This window comes from Lepus europaeus, chromosome 5 (assembly GCF_033115175.1).
Source record: "Lepus europaeus isolate LE1 chromosome 5, mLepTim1.pri, whole genome shotgun sequence".
Taxonomy (NCBI): Eukaryota; Metazoa; Chordata; class Mammalia; order Lagomorpha; family Leporidae; genus Lepus; species Lepus europaeus.
Window position 1 is genome coordinate 82,612,234 of NC_084831.1, and position 22,745 is coordinate 82,634,978.

At 41.2% G+C, this 22,745-nt stretch overlaps 1 protein-coding gene across 1 annotated transcript in view; it reads right to left on the reverse strand.

The window, feature by feature from the left end:
* Positions 1-18,798, reverse strand: part of GTF2B (general transcription factor IIB) — a 39,100-nt gene extending 20,302 nt beyond the window's left edge. The window contains exons 1-2 of the mRNA XM_062191673.1: positions 18,689-18,798; positions 14,156-14,262 (exon numbers count right to left, since the gene is read on the reverse strand). Coding sequence (XP_062047657.1) covers positions 14,156-14,262; positions 18,689-18,705 — 124 coding nt within the window. The 5' untranslated portion in view covers positions 18,706-18,798. The remainder of the gene's footprint in view (positions 1-14,155; positions 14,263-18,688) is intronic.
* Between the last annotated feature and the right edge of the window lie 3,947 nt (positions 18,799-22,745).

Genomic DNA, 22,745 nt, shown 5'->3' on the forward strand with positions numbered 1-22,745 from the left:
TTGGCAAGGCCTAACCCCTTTCAATGCAGCCATTTGGAGAGTGAACGAGTGAATGGAAGATATCTCTGTCTCTTTGTTTCTCTGCCTTTCAAATAAATATTTTTTTAAAGATTTTTATTTATTTATTTGACAGGTAGAGTTACAATGAGAGAGAGAGAGACAGAGAGAAAGATCTTCCTTCCGTTGGTTCACTCCCCAAATAGCCGCGATAGCCAGAGCTGTGCCATTCTGAAGCCAGAAGCCAAGTGCTTCTTCCTGGTCTCCCATGTGGGTGCAGGGGCCCAAGGACTTGGGCCATCTTCTACTGCTTTCCCAGGCCATAGCAGAGAGCTGGACTGGAAGAGGAGCAGCTGGGACAGAATCCAGCACCCACATAGAATGCCGGCACTGCAGGCAGAGGATTAACCTAGTGCACCACCGCGCCGGCCCCTAAATAAATAAATCTTAAATAAAAAAGTCTGGATAAAGTTGTCCAGGGTTGTTTATATAGAATCTCATCTTTCTAACACTTTCAACAATCAAAACAGTGTTTATCAGAGATGTGTGGCAAAAAGACAAAAGTCTTACTAAGTCCTACAGACCTGGAATTAAGTGGTTCTGTCAGTTATGAGACAGGGACTCTTGTGCCAACTACCTAAGCATTCTGAGCCTCAGTTTCTCCTTCTGTAAAATGGAAAAAAAAATTATCTCAAAGCACAATGTGCTAACCAGGTAAATTTAGTAACTGTCTGATGCTTAAGAGAAAGTTACACCTATATTAAATACTTTAAATTAGGTAAAAAGGTTGTAAGGGAGGGCTTACATAGGATAGCAGAACAAGGCTTTGAAAATTATTACAAATAGGCTTTAAAGAAATAATCTGGCCATCTTAAAAAAACCTGGATATTTCCCTTTAGGGAACACTGTTAATGCAACCAAATAATCTCTGAAACACTACAACTGAACACTAAGTATGCCAGAGTCGCAGCAATCACTCCAACATGTTGCAGCTGACATGCTATGAAAAGTGGCATCTTGGGCATGGAATCACCCTATAATTTTTAAACAAGCTAAAGGAAAAAGGAGCATCTGTATCCCCCAAACACACATCATCTACCTTCCCTCTCCATATATACATGTTTATTTATAAAAATACATATTTCTTTGAAAGAGGAACCCAAAGGAAGATAGATAAAGACATTCCGTCTATTATTTCACTTCCCACATGCCCCAGCAGCTGGGTCTGGGCCAGGCTGAAGGCAGGAGCCAGGTAATCCATCCAGGTCTTCTATGTGAATGGCAGGAATTAGTATGTGGGCCAACATCTGTTCCCTCCTGGGCACATTTGCAAGAAGATGGGTCAGAAGTATAGAGCAGCTGGGACCTGAACTGGCACAGGTATGCAGGCATCCCAAGAGGCAGCTTAACTGGCCATGCCACAAGGCCTGCCCCTTTCATTTGATTCTTAACTCTGAGATGTATGGTATCTACCTTTTGTGGGGAGGAAAGACAGACATTTTACATATGAATGAAATTAAGTTTGGAAAAATTGTGTAACTTAACCAGTTACACAGCTTACAATGTTGTAAAACCAGGCCCTGACACTAGAGACACTCCTAGTTACTCCAGGAGTGATGGAGACACATAATTATAAGATATATCACACTTACAGGACTTGGCAGTCTAAGCCAGGAGACATAGAAAATATAAAAATATAAGGATGAGATGAAAAATCCAAAGGACAGATGATTCCAAATAATGTGTTAAATTATAGAGGTAACAGTATAGATCTCAGTATGTTACTGATATACAACTTGCATTAGAATTTCTTCTCTCTCTCTCTTTTTTTTTTTTTTAGTGTTTATTTATTTGAAAGGCAGAGCCACAGAGAGGCAGAGGCAGAGAGAAAGAGAGAGACAGACAGACAGATGGAGACAGAAGTCTTCCATCCGCTGGTTCATTCCCAAATGACCACAATAGCCAGAGCTGAGCTGATCCGAAGCCAGGAGCCAGGTGCTTCCTCCGGATCTCCCACGCGGGTGAGGGGCCCAAGCACTTGGGCCATCCTCTACAGCCATCCCCGGCCACAGCAGGGAGCCAGATCACTGAACTGGTGCCCACATGGGATGCTTGCACTGCAGGCAGCGGCTTTACCCAGTATGCCACAGCGCCAGCCCCAACATTAGAATTTCTGGCCAGCACTGTGACTCACTTGGCTGGTCCTCTGCCTGCGGCGCCAGCACCCCGGGTTCTAGTCCAAGTTGAGGCGCCAGGTACTAGTCCCGGTTGCTCCTCTTCCAGTCCAGCTCTCTGCTGTGGTCCGGGAGTGCAGTGGAGGATGGCCCAGGTCCTTGGGCCCTGCACCCGCATGGGAGACCAGGAGGAAGCTCCTGGCTCCTGGCTTCGGATTGGCTCAGCACCGACCGTAGCAGCCATTAGGGGAGTGAACCAGCAGAAAAGGAAGACCTTTCTCTGTCTCTCTCTCACTGTCTAACTCTGCCTGGCCAAAAAAAAAAAGAATTTTTAAGAATGAAGTCTAGTCTTTTAAAACACATTCCCCAGATGACTCTTAATGCATGTTATGCGTTCATATTTTGTATCCACTGGTTTAACAATATCCAAAACATGAGATAAAATTGACTCATTTCTCTTTAAAATCTACCTATTTTCTAGCATTTTTCCTATACCACTTTTAAGAACAAAAATGTAATATATCCAAAGGAAATGAAATTTGCATATGAGATACTACTCCCACACATTCACTGCAGCACTATTCATAATAACCAAGACATGGAATTATCCATGGAATTATCAATGAATGAATGGATAAAGAAAATGTGGTGTGTGTATACATATACATACATATGTATACACATACACACATACACATAACACATATACACACATATACACATACACGTAACAGAATATTATTCAGCCATAAGTAAAAATGAAATCCTGACATCTGTAGCAAAATGGGTAGAACTAAAGGTCATTATGTTAACTCAAATAAGCAAAAAAAAAAAAATACTACGTGGTCTTTCTCATGCATGAATGTTAAATTCAGACATACATACGCAGTCAATCTGAACTTAGAATAGTGATTACTAGAGGCGGGGAAAGGTTGGGGGAGGGCTATAGAGGGAGGCTGGATAATGGTACCAAAATAACAACCACAGAAGTAGCAAGTTCCAGTGCTCCACAGCACAGCAGGGTGAGTATGGCTCAAAATAATTCATTGTACACTGTATAAATAACTGGAAAAGAGGATCGCTGGCAGATTCCAAATACAAAGAGAAGATGAATAAAAATGGCAAGGTGCCTAATGTGACCAGCGCTACAGTCTGCTCTGCTGAAACACTGCACTATACCCTAGAGACATTCACAAATATTACTTGTTAACAAATTTTTAAATAATTTTTTAAAAAGAACAAAGTAAAATTTAAATGGAACGCAAAAATTGGCTTTAACTAGAAATGGTACTACTAGATTAAAGCAATTCTTCATTATGAAATCCTAATTTATAAAAGTCAGGGCATACCAATTTCATGTTGTAATAGCTACTAACAGTTTACTAACCTAATACTTTGCTGATTATAAATCAATGATGATCTAAACATGATTATACTGCCACCTAGTGCCCAACTTTTAAAGTGACACAGTCACTATTAAGGTTTGGGAGTGAAAAAACGTTGTGGCACAACACAGGTAAAGCTGCCACCTTTGACACCAGCATCTGATACAGGTGCTGATACAGGTCCTGGCTGTTCCACTTCTGATTCAACTACCTGACAGTGATCTGGGGAAAGCAGTAGAGGGTGGCCCAAGTGTTTGGGCTCCTGCTACCTACATGGGAAACCCAGAGAAAGCTCCTGGCTTCAGCCTAGCCCAGCCCTGGCTACTGCAGCCATCTAGGGAATGAAACAGTAGATGAAACATATCTCTCTCTCTCTCTCTCTCTCTCTCTCTCTCTCTCTCTCTCTCTGTTTCACCTTCTCTAACTCTTTCAAATAAATAAGTATTTAGAAAAAATTGCTCAGGGCCGGCACTGTGACATAGCAGGTAAAGCTGTCACCTGCAGTGCCAGCATCCCTATGGGTGCCGGTTTAAGTCCTGGCTGCTCTACTTCCAATCCACTACTATGGACTGGGAAAGCAGTAGAAGATGGCACAAGCCATTGGACTCCTGCACCCATGTGGGAGACCTGGAAGAAGCTCCTCACTTCTAGCTTTGGATCAGCCCATCCCCAGTCATCGTGGTCATTTGGGGAGTGAACCAATGGATGGAAGACCTCTCTTTCTCTTTTTCTGCTTCTGTCTCTCTATCTGCCTTTCAAATAAATAAATAAATATTTTAAAAAAGAAAAAAAAAAAGGAAAAACTGCTCTACAAATTGGTCCAATTTAGAATGTTACCAATATTTAAGGATCACTGACAAAATGAGACAATTAATACTTAATCATAATACTTTATGTTTAAAAAATTTGTAATTCAGTAAAGTCAATTAGATAACTACTACATGTTGAATAGCATTAAAATAGCCACAAAAGGTTGGCATTTGCTTATTTGTTAAGAGGCCCACATCCCACATTGCAGTATCTGGGTTCAATTCCCAGCTCCAGCTTCCTGCTAATATGAACCTGGGAGGCAGCAGTGATAGCACAAGTAATTGGGTTCCTGCCACCAACCTGGACGACCTAGATTTAATTCCCAGCTCTTGGGAATTCTGGACCACTACAGGCATTTGGAGAGTGAACCAGAGGATAGGAGATTGCTTTATCTACTCCCAAATAAATAAATTTTAAAAAGCCACAAAAATACATGTTATAGCAGAGACTAAATATTACTTAACTATTTAAGTGTTAAGGGAAAAATATTAAAAACACAGTGGCAAATTTGTTTTCCAAGATGGCAGCAATATCTACTATCTACAGGCTGTTCTATAATATGACCCTGTCACTCTCACTTTGAGGTTGAGCCCATTTTCCATGCTCTCCAATCTAAGTGGCTCCTATGACTGCACTAATTAACAGAATACAGAAATGATCCAGTGCCAGTTCTGGGCATCTTAACTACTCTGGTTTAGCTTCCACTTTCTTTCTCATAACACTTGGTCTTGAGATATGTCTCACAGAAACCAACTACCACATCTAATGACTGGAACAACTATGAAGAAGCCCTTAGGAAGACAGGCCCATGCGAGTAGGCCAAGGAACTCAGAGGCACCAGAAATCCAAGTAAAACAACTGTCATACAAGTAGATCCTCCAAAGAGGTCTAATCCATGCCAACTCCCCAGATGAGTCCTTCCCAAACTACTGGGCCATAAAATCATGAGCAATATGGTTGTTACAGATTAATAAATTTGGGGGTTGTTTTTGCATTTAAGTGAAATAATGAAGTAGCTGGTTGCTTAAGTCAATCTCTCTTTCTTCCTGCCTGCCATGCTCTGCCTTTCAAAGAAATAACAAATAAATAAACCTTTTAAAAAACGGTGTTGGGGCTGGTGCTGTAGCGTAGCAGGTAAAGCCACTGCCTGCAGTGCCGGCATCCCATATGGGTGCTAGTTCAAGTCCCAGTTGCTCCACTTCTGATCCAACTCTCTGCTATTGCCTGGGAAAGCAGCAGAAGATGGACCAAGTCCTTGGGCCCCTGCACCCACATGGGAAAGACCCAGAGGAAGTTCCTGGCTTCAGATTGCCGCAGCTCCAGCCACTGCAGCCAATTGGGAGTGAACCAGTGGATGGAAGACCTCTCTCTCTGTCTGTCTCTGCCTCTCCTTCTCTCTCTGTGTAACTCTTGCAAATAAGTAATCTTAAAAAAAAAAAAAAATGGTCTCAGTGTTGTAGTACATCAGATTAAGCTGCTATTTGTGATGCTGGCATGCCACATCAAGAGTGCCAATTCAAGTCCCAGCTCCTCCACTTCCAAATCAAATTCCTGTGAAGTGCCTGAGAAGGCAGAGTACCAGGGCCCATGTCACAGGTCAGAGACCAGGTGGAATTCATGGCTCCTGGCTTCGGCCAGGCCCAGATCTGGCTACAGCAGCCATTTGGGGAGGGAACCAGCAGATAGAAGAGTTCTTTTTCTCTCCTTTTCAAATAAATAATAGTTTTTAAAAAGTAAAAATCACATGGTTTTGCGACTGGGTGGAGGCCTCAAGAAGACTAAGTGAGGATCTGAAGGACAATGATAAGTGTTCGTGAAGCTGGAGAAAAGGTAGACAACAATGTAGAAATACATTTTCATACTGTGAATTATGGGGCCAGCGCCGTGGCGCAGTAGGTTAATCCTCCGCCTGTGGCACCGGCATCCCATATGGGCACTGGTTCTAGTCCTGGCTGCTCCTCTTCCAATACAGCTCTCTTCTGTGGCCTGGGAAAGCAGTGGAGGATGGCCCAAGTCCTTGGGCCCCTGAACCTGCGTGGGAGATCAGGAAGAAGCTCCTGGCTCCTGGCTTTGGATCGGTGCAGCTCCGTCCATTGTGGCCATTTGGGGAGTGAACCAATGGACGGAAGACATTTCTCTCTGTCTCTCCCTCTGTCTGTAACTCTACCTCTCAAATAAATAAAATAAATTCCATACAGTGAATTACTTCACTAAAAAGGTGACAGCCTAGCTGCTGATCTAGCTGAGGGGGTAACATATGACTCTAAAAATGAAAGTTGGGGACCATCTAGTCTTGCATTTCATGTTAAAGGGAACTAGTGAAAATAAGCTGATGCAATTTTCAACCAAAAGTTAAACATTAAATACATGGTTGTCCAAAACCAAATTCAAGAGTTTTTGTTTCTAAAGTTGTCTGTTATTTAAAATGAAGGCTTTTCAAAAATGCTTTTTTTAATAAACAGGGTAGAATCTAAAAAGTTTCACAAAATATAAAATTTTATGGTAAACATAATCAAACCATGTATACTAAGATCATGAATTAGGAAATACATAATGTTGTCTGGATTCAAAGTTCTATGAGAATCAATCTTCAATATGAAAAAAAGCAAAAAATAGTATATAAATGAGTGGCAGAATATCTGTCCAACCTGATTTCCTCCCTTTTTCTTTAGTATAAGGGGTAAAGGCTAAATTAAGCTGGCAACAAAGAGCATGTGCTTTTAAACCAGTGAGATGATACAAATTCAAGGACATATTTAGTACAATCTAAATTTATTATGGACATACGGTAACATGTATATAAGTATATATACACATATATACATATATCTGCACACATTAGACTCATGGAGTGTTATGTTCAATTAAGCCATATTCAACTCAATTTGTTTGATGATACTGTCAACAAAATAGAACTCTGTGACCAGATCCTTCTCTCATTAATACTGTTTGGTCATGGGGTAGATTCTTCACTTGCAGCATATTATATGTTTAATCATAAATGTTATGAATAAGTCTATTGTATATGCTTTTGTAAGGCTGTATTTATTTGAAAGGCAGAGTGACAGAGAGGGAGAGAGAGAGACAGAGAGAGATCTTCCATCTGCTTTATGCCCCAAATGGCTGCAACAGCCAGAGCTAGGCCAGGCTGAAATCAGGAATCTGGAACTCCACCCAGATGTCCCGGATGGGTGGCAGAGACCTAAGTACTTGGGTCATCATCAGCTGCTTTCCCATCACATTGGGAGGAAGCTGGATTAGAAGTGGAGTAGTTGGGACTCAAACCTGCTCTCCTATATGGGATGTGGTCATCCCATGTTGTGGCTTAATTTGCTATGCCAAAATGCTCACCCTTACTCTATGGTTTTAAATAACCACTAGTTCTATTTTGTCAGGAAGACAACAGCACAAAGAAAAACTGCTATATATTATAGAAAAGAAGTCTTAAGAATTTCTAATTAATATTGTTCAGAAGTCTTAAGAACTTCTATTTAATATTGTTCAGACCTTTAAATTTAACCTAATAACTTTAGGTGAGAAAAATACAGTAGTCCTGATGTTGATGTTCAGGACTGGTAAGTTTAATCGAGCAAAAGTGAAAGAAAATGAACTTCTTTAGTATGACACAGCAGAACAATGTGAGTAAAAATTAGAGAGTTCAAGCACAAGAAACATCATGAACAACATCCATCTTTAGCTGATAAATCTGACCCAACAGTCTTGTTGGTTAAAGTGGAAGTAAGGTTGATGAAGGGCTAAAAATATAATGGAATATTTTTTGCTGTACTTCTTTCTAAATGGCCACAGACATTCTGCAAGAAAGGAAGGAGGGAGGATTGAGAGAAGCATGATTATCAAATTAGAACTATCTATGAAATACATGAAATCTGTCCTCTTGATATAAATCCACTGATAAAGTTACAAATAAGACAACAGTATAATTTACTACAGTGTACATATACTAATGAGGGAAAAGGAATTCTTTTTTGGGGATAACAAGTCACTTAACTAGAATTCAAAGTTGCTGTTTCCTATCATCAAAATCAATTAATGTTTACCTGCCAATGATGTTATTTTACGTATTTCATTTTCACGTGTCTTTAAATACTACCAAATACTGATACTAATCCCTAAGCACGTGATCTTAATTGAGCATATTTATTGTTTGGGAGGCATAATATAATTTTACTACATTCTTCTCCTGATATTTGCCTTTGAAAAAATTTATTTATCTGAAAGGCAGATAAAGACAAATAGAACTCCTATCTATTGGTTCTCTCCCCAAATGTCTACAGCATCTAGGCAGAAGCCTGGAGCTGGAACGCAATTCGGGTCTCCCTTATGGGTAGCAGAAACCCAATTACTTGAGCCATCACCTCTGCCTCCCAGGATCTGTACTAGCAGAAAGTTGGAGCCAGGGCTGGCACTGTGGCTTGGCAAATTAAACCATTTCTTGCAACATCAGCATCCCACATGAGCGCCAGTTTGAGCCCTTGATGCCCCATTTCTGATCCAGCTTCCTGCTAATGTGCCTAGGGAAGTAAGTGCTTGAGCCCATCACACATGTTGGGAAGCATGGACAGTTTCTGGCTCCTGGCTTCAGCCTGGCCCAATCCTGGCTGTTGTGGCCATTTTGGAAGTGAATCTGTGGATGGAAGATATCTCTCTCTCTCTCTCTCTCTGTAACTCTCCCTTTCAAATAAATAAATAAATCTAAAAACAAAACAAAAGAACTGGAGCCAGACATTGCACCCAGGTACTCTGTGTGGGATGTGGGTATGTAAACCACTAGCCTAAAAGGCCCACCCCTGATATTTGCTTGTTATACTACAGATTAATAATTTTCAACTGAAGGTTGGTAGAAGCTCCTTAATTGCATAGTAAAATGGATTTTAAAATCCGAAAATTTTCTTTGCATTTGCATCCAAGCCTGAAAAACATTTGATCTTGGCAAATATTAGCTGCTGCAAATCTGTATAGTAATGAAGATCTTGTTTCAACATTTTTTGCTTAAGGTTTACTAATTTATTTGAAAGCCAGAGTTAGAAACAGAGTGAGACAGATATTCCATCCACTGTTTCACTCCCCAGATGGCTGCAATGGTCAGAGCTGGGCCAGGCTGAAGCAAGGAGCTTCTTTCAGATCTCCTATGTGGATAGCAGGGGTCCAGGCACTTGGACCATTTTCTGCTGCTTTTCCCAGGCAATTAGCAGGGCTGGATTGGAAGTGGAGCAGCTAGGACTTGGACTGGTGCCCATATGGGATGCTCGCAATGTGGGTGGCTGCTTTAACCACTACACCACAACTTCTGACAGCATGGAAATATACAAGTATATACTTACATGAAGTATATAAAAGCAGGCATTGGGTCCAGAAGTTAAGATGCTTTAACCTTGGGATCCCGACATCCCATACAGGAGTCATACCTGGGTTAGAGATCCAGCTCTGCTTCCTATTCCAGCTTCTTGGTAATGCACACCCTGAGAGGCAGCAGGTGATAGCTCAAGTACTTGAGTCTCTGCCAGCCATGGGTGAGACCTAGACTGAGTTTCTGGCTCTGGCTTCAGCCCAGCTCAGCCCTGGCTATTATGTGGATTTGGGGAGAGAACTAGCAGATGGAAAATCTGTTTCTAAAACTCTGTCTGCCTTTCCAGTAATAATAATAATTAAAAAAAAGAATATGTATTAAGCACATAAAAGCAATTTGACATTACTTGTGATTGAAATTGTGTTAGCTTTTGTCAAACTGATTTTGCTGAAATATCTGATTTGCATATAAGTGCTGTTTTGCCTTGCAATTCTAAGTTAAATTCATTAAGAAATAATAGCAAGTCTGCATCAAAAGCTAATTTCCAAAACTACTGAGTATACAATCGCATTACTGATTAGAGAGAGATTTCATCCTTGGCCCTAAACTCAAGAAATCTCAATAAAACTTCTCCAGTGCTAAGTCATCAAATTACTGTGTGACAGGACAAGGCAGGATACTTAGCTTCTATTCCTAACAGTTAATTCACAGAACTGATGATGATTAAGTACCCAACCCAAAGAGTGAATAAGTTCACTGTTGACACTACTGGTTCAAAAATAACTAAGAGATTAAAATTTTTCCTACAATGTACCTCCTAAGGAATAATATAATGAATAACCCTAATTGGCTTTAAACATATTAGATACTCACAATATTTGTAAATTTGTCAAGTCGGTCTTCTGCAGCACACACTTTTTTTTACCACTATCAGTTATAAGAAATCTTAGCAGATTCCACTTGCTGTCCTCAATTAGTATTTCCATAACTCCTTTGGAAATATTTTCTGCCAGTTGTTACATGCAGAAAACTCACTGAAGCTAATTGTCACTACAAACTCTGCACTGACTTGTTGAACAAACAACTGAGCAATATCAATAACATGTCTAGTCATCAAGTATCAAGAAAAAATATTTAAATCTGGCTTGATTTTTAATTGACTACTGATGTTGCCACCAATGTTCTCAACTCTTAAAATAACTTGAAAAGAAGCTAAAAGTCTTGAACAAATTTATTTTCTCTGGACACATTTATTTAGCTGCTGCAATCAAACACAAATTGATCAACTCATCATTGGTAAATATCTTTCCTTGCTTGATCTACAAGTAAACCACTCAAAGACTTTTACTTCAATTGCAGTCTCATTTTTATTCTTATTTTTTTTAATAGTGAGAGAGAGAGAAAGGTCTTCCTTCCATTGGTTCACCCCCCAAGTGGCCGCTACGGCCAGAACTACACCGATCTGAAGCCAGGAGCCAGGTGTTTCCTCCTGGTCTCCCATGCGGGTGCAGGGGCCCAAGCACTTGGGCCATCCTCCACTGCCTTCCCGGGCCACAGCAGAGAGCTGGACTGGAAGAGGAGCTACCGGGACTAGAATTGGTGCCAATATGGGATGCTGGCGCCGCAGGCAGAGGATTAACCAAGTGAACCACGACACCAGCCCCTATTCTTATATTTTTGCAAAGAAATTTTGCTATGATTAAATATTTTATCTTACACTGTTTTTTCTGATGACTGCTTTGTTAGAATATTGTGACGCTTATGTTTATTTTATTCTTTTAGCACAGCTACAGTATCACTGCATAATAAACAAAAAGTTTCATCTAATGCAGTACCACAATAATTCACACTCCACTATGCCTTAAAAGCACGGGAGTTCAATTTCACTTTTTGTAGCCCACTGAGCAGCCAAATCAAGTGATAAGCACCACATCTGGTTTCTATTGCAACTACTAAACTGCTGTTCAAATGTGAAAGCACTCAAAAATATTATGTAAACAAGTGTGTGTGGGTGGGTTCTAATAAATTTTTATTCATGGATACTGAAATATGAATTTCATATTGCTTTTATGTGTCACAAAGTATTGTTCTTTTAATTTTTTTTCAACCATTTAAAAATGTAAAAGCAATTTTTAGCACGCAGACTATATGAAAACAAGCATTGGATAAGTAGTTTGCCTACTTTAGATCGAAATCTATTTAAAGTTTTTTTTAAAATTGAGATATGGGGCTTCTTATGCACAGTTCACTTCACAAATGCACACAACAGCCAGGGCTGGGCCAGGTCAAAGGTAAATTCAGTTCTCTTAAGTGGGTGATAGGGACTCAAGACTTTAAGCCATCATCTGCTGCCTGTTAGAATCTGTTGGAGTGCCGGCGCCGTAGCTCAACAGGCTAATTCTCCGCCTAGCGGTGCTGGCACACCGGGTTCTAGTCCCAGTTGCCCCTCTTCCAGGCCAGCTCTCTGCTATGGCCCGGGAGTGCAATGGAGGATGGCCCAAGTGCTTGGGCCCTGCACCCCATGGGAGACCAGGAGAAGCACCTGGCTCCTGCCTTCGGATCAGTGCGGTGCGCCACCCACAGCGCACCGGCCACGGTGGCCATTGGAGGGTAAACCAACGGCAAAGGAAGACCTTTCTGTCTCTCTCTCACTGTCCACTCTGCCTGTTAAAAAAAAAAAAAGAATCTGTTGGAGTTAGCAGCCAGAGGAAGAACTTGAATCCACACACTCCAATACTGGATGCAGACATCTCAATGGCTAGGCCAAACAGCTGCTCTGAAAATAATTTTTTAAAGTTTTATTTCCATATTTATTTTATTTGAAAGGCACAGTGACATAGAGAGTTGTTCCATTTGTTGGTTCTCTCCTACAAAGCCTGCAACAGGTGGGGCTGGGCCAGGCCGAAATCAGGAGCCTGGAATTCCATTTGAACTTTCAACACGAGTGGTAGGAGACCCAAGTACTTGAGTCATCACCTGCAGCCTCCCACGGTGTACATTAGCAGAAACCTGAATGGGAGAAAGTGGGGACTTGAACCCAGGCACTCTAAAATGGGAGGCTAGAGTCCCAGGCAGTGTCTTATCTGCTGCACCAAACATCTATCTCTGAAATCATTTTATTACGAAAGATAATGCAGGATAGCGATCCAGCTCCCATGAAATAATGCAGCAGACTACCAGACCACCTAAGCCTCAGTTGCTCCATTTTAAAGTAAAGATTATGTTAGTACTCACCTGCCAGGTTTGTTGTTAGGATATACTGTGTGAATATACTGATCACTTAGAATAATGACTAGTAAACAGAGATATAGTAAATGTACTAGCTATTATTATTGCTTATTGAGAAGATTACAATGGCAAGTGGAACTCAATTCCTATTAGCAACTCTGTTTTAAAACTTTCACTGCAGCTCTGAGGCAAGTGGTCCTCTGGAATGAATATGACAAATAACCTCTCAGTAAAACAATTTCACAGTACACCAATAAGAATGTTTCTGCTACACTCCCTGCAACCCTATTAACGTTTCCATTCCTAAGAAATTCAAATTACTAAGTATCACACCCATTCTGAAGTGCTGCTGGAATTTCACTGTAACAATACTTTCTGAACAAACCCTATTTTTAAAGTTCTACTGCATACTAGATTAGTGAGAAGTAGTAATAAAAGTAAAATTTTAATAAGTGTTATCTTTGGACAGCAACAATTTTACAGTAGCTATTCTTAAGTAAATGATTTTATTTTAAAGTTATAACAAATTGTTGACAGGAGAGCCCTGCATGAGACTCAAGACAGATACATGAGAGTACTTCAAAAAGTCTATGGAAGGACCAGCATTTAGCCTAGCAGTGAAGATTCTGGTTAGGATGTCCACATCCAATGCTGGCGTGCCTGGATTCCTGTCCCAGCTCTGCTCCCAATTCCAGCTTCCTGAAAGTGTGCACCCTGGGAGGCAGCAGGTGATGACTCAAACAGTTAGGTTCCTGCCACCCACACTGGAAACATGGATTGAGCTCCCAGCTTCTGCCTGGTCCAGCCCCAGCCACTGCTGACATCTGGGGAGTAAGTCAGCAGATGCAAGCTCCATTTTGCTACTTCATAAATAAATGAAAACTTTTTAAAAGTTCACAGAAAATGGAATGAAGACATACTTTATTTATTCATTATTTGATTTGTGTAAGTGGCATCCCTTTCTCCCCACACCCCCTATCAAATACTTAAGGACTCAGGAAATTACTGTGGGCCTTATGTTTCTTTTTTATCAGCTCCCATTATAAAGTATGTGTTGGATATATAATAAAACCTGGTATCTCCAGATGATTTTACTCTTATTTCTGTTTCCTAATTTTTTGTTTGTTTTACAATATGAATTACTTGTAGGTGGAGAAAAATCTAAAGTTCTTCACTGAAAAACAGTTGAGGAAAAAAAGAACAGCAAAGTACCATAAACAGCAATTTACATTAAAACCATAATAACTACTCACCTACAACCAGGCCACATTCAGGACAGATCATATCACCAGCTCTGTAGTCCTCCACTAAAATTGCATCTGGATGGTTTGGACAAGTGACTCTTGGAAGAGCATCCAAACTAAATAAAAAATATATATAATTTGTATCTTCCAAACATGTAACAAAATAATAAATAGAGGTTTGAACACTTTTCTAATATTGTATATTTATAATACATTTTACCCAATTTTTCAAAGTAAACATATCAGTTAATTTAAATTCTAGCTAGTAATTAACAGTACACTCAATGGAACCATTACTATTTTTTATTCATTAAAAATGTATTTTTAAAAAATTTACTTCAGAGGCAGAAGGACAAAGAGTTTCCATCGCTAGTTTACTCCCCAAAAGCCCACAATGGCTAGGCTGAAGCTGGGAGCTAGGAACTGAATTCAGTTCTCCCATGTGGGTGGCAGGAACTCAATAACTGAGTAATCATTGCTGTCTCTCAGTCTGCAATAATAGGAAGCTGGAATCAGGAGCTAGGGCCAAGTATTGAACCTAGGTGCTCCAACATGGATCTGAGGCACAGGCATCTTAACCACTATGCTAAGTGCCTGCCCCGACTAGAATTTTTTTTAACAGTTATTGGTTTGTAGATATGGAAGGTTTTCAAAACTTGAAATAGATAACAAGTGTTTTTCTCTCTTAACATATAGGCTACTAAGATTTTTAAAAATCTTGATAAGTAATGACTAGGTAACATCACAGCCTGTGGCACTTAAATGGAGCCATCTGATTTATACCCTTTCTAATTTATTTCTTTGGTCAGAGAGTAAGTTTCAAGTCTGTATTTTTCTACTTGTTAGTTTTATTAGTTTCAGAATAGTACACTGAAACAAGTAAGTAAGTGGAGAGTAGATATGGCTCTTCAGAACTTAACACCTGCTGATTTCATTTAGTCTAGAACTGAATTTTTTAGCACTCATTCAGGAAACAGTTTCAAAAGCTGATTTTTAATTAATTTTCCATATTAATAGTTTGCTCAATTATCTTGCCTTAAACAATAAAGCAGGGACTGGAGTAGTGGCACAGCAGGTTAAGCTGCTGCCTGCAACACTGGCATCTGAAAGGGGTGCCAGATCATGTTCTGGCTGTTTTCACTTCCGATCCAGTTCCCTGCCAATGTGCCTGGGAAAAGCAGCAGATGTCCCAAGTGTTTGGGCCCCTACACTAACATGGGAAACTTGATGAAGCTCCTCACTTTGGTCTGGCCCAGATCTGGCTGTTGCGGCCATCTGGGGACTGAACTATTGGGTGGAAGATCTCTAACTCTGCCTTTCAAATAAATAAAATCTTAAAACAAACAAACAAAAAACAATACATCAGTTTGGGGAAGACATATTAACCTGAAATCACTTGATAGAATCAAATTTAAAAGCAATAACCATATTTAACAGAGTTAATCATTATTTCAGGTGGTATAAACTCACAACCACAGATGCTCTATTATCGAAAAGAACACATTTAAAAAAAGTAATACAAAAATATTTATGTTATAGCTATCACAAAAATACACCTAAAAGACTAAAATCAATGTTCTTATAGTATATAAATAGGATATTTATGGTTATGGATAAACATTCTTCTTGTACTTAAAATATAATTCAGGATGTTCACTCTCAACTTTGAAGGTGATATCTATTAGAAAACTAAAAAAAAAAAAAAGTATCTCCCAAATTTATATAGTCAAATTAACCAGGTATTGTATTTTCTAACTAGGAAAATGGTGCCAGATATAGCTTAAATTCAGCCTATTAAATAGATTCCTTAAGTAAAATATTTCAATAAAATTGTGTCAAAATTAAGCAGCTGGCATAAATTATTAAAAACAAAACAAAACAAAACAAAACTACGTTGAAGCACTAGAATAACTAAGTATAAACCAGTAGTACAGGATGCCATATGGAACACAGTATCCAAAGGATTGACATAAGATTTCTGCGCTATTAAAAACTATACAGAAAACCTTAAAGTATTGTATAAATGACATGGAATCTCAAAGATATGTTAAGTGAAGATAGAGTCTATTCAACACTAAAAACACCTGAGCTACTTACATGCAATAACATGGATGAATCTCAAAAGCTAACCAAGAAACTAAACAGCAGAATACTTGTGCCATTTTCATAAACTTTAAAGGCACAAAATAAATCTATGGAGGTAGAAGTCAGGATGTGGCTTTCTTGGGGACATGGCACTGACTGAGGACACAAAGGAGACTTTGTTACTGTCTTAGCTAGTGCATTGGGACTATTTGATTTCTTGACCTGGGTGGTGGCTATGCCTATGTCCTCACTTTGTAGCTGAGTTGTGTACTTGAACTTTGTATGCTAAGTTCATAAAAGAGGCAAAAGGTAAGGTGAAAGCAGTTTACATCAGGCTACATTTTGGGGTGAAAAGAGATCAAAACTGCATGCATGTTTGTTAAAACATAATCACCAAGAAAACACCAAAACAAAACAATGGATGCTCTGGGGAGAATTAGATGCTGGGAGCTAGGAGAAAACAAGACTACTTTTCACTGTCTAGTCTGGTATTTTGCTTTTGTACTGTGCACCCAGCTAAAGTGAAATGAAATCACACTACAGTACTCATACAAAACATACAAGAGGAAAACCCAGTGGTGGGGGAGGAAGTAAAGAGAAATAGGGAAGCAAGGGAAAGAACTACCACCAATGATGTTAAAACAGTTTAGACTACCTAAGGCACCACATAATCGCAAATCTCATTTTATGGCTATCAATTGCCTAGTGCTATACACTGAATATCATCAACCTTTTCTACAATCCCACAAAATAGGCATTATCACCATTTTAAAGATTATGACTTGCCTGAAGTCACAAGATAAGTGGTGGAGCTTACACTTTCAACTCAGAACATTCACGCTCTTCTCTGTTGAGAACACCAATTTTTACTGCCTGTAAATCATTGTGTGTGTGTGTGGGGGGGGAGGCTAAAAGTAGAAATACTAACATTTACTTTGTTTCACTAGTAGAAAACCTTGAAAGATGGATTAACCACAATGACATGTAAATTTAGGAGATGGATATGCCTGAAAAAAAAAAATCTGTATATCAAGTTTGGTGTATTCTTTGTGTAAACAATCTATTCAGTGACTTTATTTTATGTGTACCATTAGCTTTTTACAGATAAAATTTCCTGCTCCAGTATATGCAAGCGCTGTGCATAGATACGGCTACCTCCCAAATAACTGTCACGAGAGAACGTAAGCCTCATTTAGCGAAGCTGAAGTTTTCCATTCATCTGTAAGGAAGCCTTAGCTGACAGAACGACACCCAGACACTATGATTGAGCATTCAATCACAGAATTACAATCAATAAACAAGGGTGTCACGAGTTATTTCCAGACATTAGCAAAAACTGCTCCACCCCCATTTTTTCGTTGTTGTTATTACCAGAATATGGTGAGTCTATCCTGGACCTTCCCAGCTTATTTTGTGATCAATGGCGTTCCCTGATGAAATGCATCCATCCCGCACATGATAATGGGTTCAGAACAAACCGCCACAGTTGCCTCTAGAAGCTTAGAACTTAATCTGATATTTTTAATACACTGCATTAACCATAGGCCGATCATGTGATATAACAGGAAACAGGAGTCTTAGACTACACTCTCTCACTAACCTTGAAAAAGTCAACATGGCCATGACTCAGTTTACACTCACGCAAAAACACTAGTATCTGCCCTAACAGCAGTGAGAGACGTAATTAGGGTCTGTAAGCATTTTTCAGGTCACATGATTAAAGGCTGCCTCGGAGGGCACTGCATGCATTTCCTGTAGATGAGTACGTTTTCAAAATATATGACAGAGTATCTCAGCATATCTAGGTAATTTTTTTTCTGCAAGCAGGACTTTCTTCAGGATTATACAGACGGCAACATTCGCAGCGCAATCCTTCAGCAAGGGGGCTAATCAAGTCTTGGGATGAGCCCCAGCCTCTCCTGGCTTCCCGTGGGAGGGCCGCCGGGATGGTAATCAGTTTCCTTTCGGCTTACCAGCGCTGACGTTTCCAACTTTTTAGCTGTCAGATCAATATGGGCCTAGGATAACCGTTTCCCGCTCTTTGAAAGAAAAAAAAAAGGGGGGGGGGAGGAGGGGAGACAGAACTGAGGACTCTCGGGCCAGTTGGGCCGTGGATTGGAAAAAACAAGCGTAGAAAAAATTAACAAGGAAAAAAAGACGGTTGAAATCTCCGCACAAGACGCGAGGACAAGGGGCTGGGGAGACAGGGGCCCGCGCAGGATGGAATCCGGGGTTAGAGAGGGACCCAGGACGCTCGGGCGGTAACGTCGACGGCTCGGCAGCCCCGCGACACCCCCTGACAGCCCTGCCGCATGGAAATGCCATTGTCCGGGGCAGCCTGCCAGCCCCGGCCGCCGCTCCCCGATCCCTCCCGGCGCTTCGTCAGACGCCGCCGCCCCCGCCGGCCGCCCAGAACCCCGCGGCGCTCGCCGGCCGCGCTCGGCCGGACCCACTAACCGGCTTGTGGACGCCATCTTCACGGCCGCTGCGGTTCCAGCACCGAGCGACGACTGCTACGCCAGAAACAGGAAGAGCCTGTGGCGGCGAGACGCCCCGAGACGGGCTTTTATAGGCGAGTCAGCCACGCAGTCGTAACAGGGCGCGGCTACGGGTCGGGAGAAGGGCCAAGAACAATGAGTCCCTGTGTGTCGTAGGCTTTGCATTTTCTTATGCCGTCTGTTGTTTACTCGGCGGGTCGGCGAGTCGGTGAGACTACCCGGGCAAAGTCTCCAGGGACCCCTGCAAACGGGCTCCTTTTCAATGCGACCGAGTTAGTTAAAGCGCGAAGAAAATGCTGGCCTCGTGGCGGGGGCAAAGCCCTCATCCCTGAGGGCTGACCCCAGCCTCTCTCCCTCCCTCTGCCCTGTCATCGATCCCTGTGTAAACGCGGTTCTCCCTTGCCACGAGGGGTGCTTCTCTATTACTAAGGAATTTGGGATAAAGAGAGCAATGCACTCAGGTCATCCGAAGCAGATGTCAATTCAGGCTCTGGCATCGGCCACCACGCCGCCGCGTCTTCTCAGGGGGCATTAGGATCTGCCTCGCATACCCTTCCAGAATTGGCAGGAGATGAAACAAAACCATGTGACAGCGCTGTGTGCTCCGGAGGCACGAAGATAGGGGCCCTGCCCTGACGGCTTTTATTCATGGCCTTTGGAAATTTGGCTGATAGCTAAGTTTAGACAACTTGGCAGAACGCCTGGATGCCACAAGAAGTCCCTTGATGTATTCATTAGCCAAATTAAGGTCAAATAATAACAAAAACACCACTACTTTGCTGAAAGCAAGCCACCCTTGACAATGTAGGGATTGGAAGAGAAAGGGTGACTCCTTGCTTCTGTGGGGATGAGGATATGGTAACTGCTTTGTTTTGAGAAAATGGGCCTTAAACTCCACTGACCACACCTTTTTTTTTTTTTTTTAATGTGGAAGATACAAGAGGATTTCAAAAAAGTTCATGGATAATGGGATTTATAGATTTTTGAAATCCATGCATAAAAAGGATGTTTAAAATTTCTTGAAAATGCACATGATGAAAAAACTATGCATGAATTTCAGTTTTTTCCAACAAAATAAATCTTTTAATTCCATTTTCTGCGAATATTGTGAAACACCTTGTGCTAGCTTTCTTGGGAAGAGTAAGTGTGAGAGGCAGGAATTTAGAAACTGAAATATGGATGGGAATAGGGGAGCTTTTTTTTTTTTTTTTGAGTCTTCCATTCTGGAATTTAAAAATTTGTAAGCTTGTGTTCCTCCCTCCCCCCCCCTTTAATATTTGGGAAAGTTTCAAAATGCCTTCCCACTTCAATCAGGAAAAGGCCTAGGGGATACTTCATAGGGAGTTTTCTCTATGAGAGCATCTTGGCTTGAGGGAAGAAGAGCAAAGGGCAATGGAACAATTCCTGAGGATCACCAATACCGAGCTGGCACCTGGTAGACAGGAGGCAGAAATTCAGTAACATTTGCTGAAGGAACAAACCTTTGCAGAAATGGTAACCCAAGAGGAGGCCTTCAGAGCAATGGTTACATCACTGCTCCCCACCTGCAGTGTCTCTATCACACCCTTCCACAAATTTCATTCATACTAAAATAGCAGGCAGCCTATGTAAGCCGCTCTTTTTCTTTTTGTTAATATAGCATTAGTAATTTATAAAGCATTTCATTAATGTTATTCCCTTTTACCTTTATTTGTGATCCCGGGATTAAAATACAACTGCACAAAACCGAGGTTTTATCACCAAGGACTCACTGACCTAGACTAGCATTTACCCAGATTTTTGATTTGTATCACCATTTTTGTTTTAATAATCAATGTAAAGTTACATGATTAGTGTATGTTAATTATTCAAAATAATTTATTAAATCAATTTAAATTGTCATCTTTTTAAACTTCAGGACTTATTTGAAAAGTTGGTATCAGCTTTGTGAAATCACTACTTAATGTGCTAAAGTGAAAAAATGCCTTGATACCTAATATGTAAAAAAAAGTTTGTGACTTACCTAGATTAACCTGTTTTAAAAAAACTTTCCTGTGGCTGGTGTTGTGCTGTAGCAGGTTGAGCCACTGCCTGTGATGCCAGCATTCCATGTGAGTGCTGGTTAGAGTCCCAGTTACCCTGCTTCTGATCCAGCGCCCTGATAATGCACCATGGAAAGTAGTGGAAGATGGTCCAAGGGCTTGGGCCCCTGAAACCCACATGGGAGACCAGATGGAGCTCCTGGTTTCTGCCTTTTGCCTGGCCCAGTCCCAGGCATTGTGGGCATTTGGAGAGTAGATAGTAAATGGAAGATCTCTTTGTCTCTCTGTTTCTCCCTCTCTCCCTGTCACTCTTTCAAGTAAAATAAATCTTCAAGAACACTTTATTGAAATATAATTACATGTATAAATTCACCTGTTTATGATTTAATGATTTTTAGTAATTTTACCCAGTTGTACAACCATCCACACAATCCAATTTTAGCATGATTCTGCTCTCCCAATAAGATTGAGTATGCCCATGTACCATAAATGCAATTCTTCTAGCCACAAGAGCCACTAATCCACCTTCTGTCTCTAGAGTTCTCACTTTTTTTGGACTTTTTATATAAATGGGATCATATGACAGTTCATCTTTTGTGTCTGGGTTTTTTCACTCAGGTGAACATGTTTTGGAGGTTCTTTGGCTTTATCTCACGGTCCCACTTTTGGCAACACTCACATACAAGTGTCTGCTACCGAAGTGTTTGGGTGGTGATATTGGAGAAAATGGCAGCTTCCTGAAGTAGCAAGTTTTGACAAATATTTGGAAGTTATAAGATGTATTTTACTGTTCTGAGAAGAACTGATATGGTGAAAATGTATGATCGGATTTGACTAGAATCCTTTGAAAATGGGAGGTGCTGCATTGAAAATGCCTGGGGCTGAGGCTGTGGCATAGTAGGTTAAGCATTTGCCTGCAGCACCAGAATTTCATATGGGCACCGATTGGAGTCCCAGCTGCTCCATTTCTAATCCAGCTCTCTAGATCAGGTCCAGGCTGCTCCACTTCCAATCCAGCTCTCTGCTATGGCCTGGGAAAGCAGTAGAAGATGATCCAAGTGCTTGGGTCCCTGCACAAGCGTGGGAAACCCAGAAGAAGCTCCTGGCTCCTGATCTGCCCAGCCCTGGCCATTGCAGCCATTTTGGGAGTGAACCAGCAGATGGAAAACCTCTCTATCTTTCTTTCTATCAAAGAGGAGAGGAAAAGAAAAGAGAGAGAGAGAGAGAGAGAGAGAGGTCTTCCATCTGCTGGTTCACTCTCCAGTTGGCTGCAATGGCCAGAGCTGCACCAATCTGAAGCCAGGATCCAGGAGCTTCTTCCAGGTCTCCCACGTGGGTGCAGGTCCTCAAGCACTTGAGCTGTATTTCACTGCTTTTCCCAGGACATAGCAAAGAGCTGTATCGGAAGTGGAGCAGCTGGGACCTTCACCCATATGGGATGCCGGCATTGCAGGCAGCAGCTTTACCTGCTACACCAAAGTGCTGGTCCCTCTTTTTTTTTTTTTTTTTTTTTTTTAAGAATGTTATGCCTCATTGCAATGGGACCATATGTATTACTTCTAGAAATGTGAAGGATTTTTTTAAACATTTCAAACTTTTTATCATTATGAAAGTGTTCAAAACCTCAAATTAGAATAGTATAATGAGGCCAGCGCCGTGGCTCAACGGGCGGCGCCGGCACACCAGGTTCTAGTCCCGGTCGGGGCACCGATCCTGTCCCCGTTGCCCCTCTTCCAGGCCAGCTCTCTGCTGTGGCCAGGGAGTGCAGTGGAGGATGGCCCAAGTGCTTGGGCCCTGCACCCCATGGGAGACCAGGAGAAGCACCTGGCTCCTGCCATCGGAACAGCGCGGTGCGCCGGCCGCAGCGCGCTACCGCGGCGGCCATTGGAGGGTGAACCAACGGCAAAGGAAGACTTTTCTCTCTGTCTCTCTCTCACTGTCCACTCTGCCTGTCAAAAAAAAAAAAAAAAAAAAAGAATAGTATAATGAATTCCT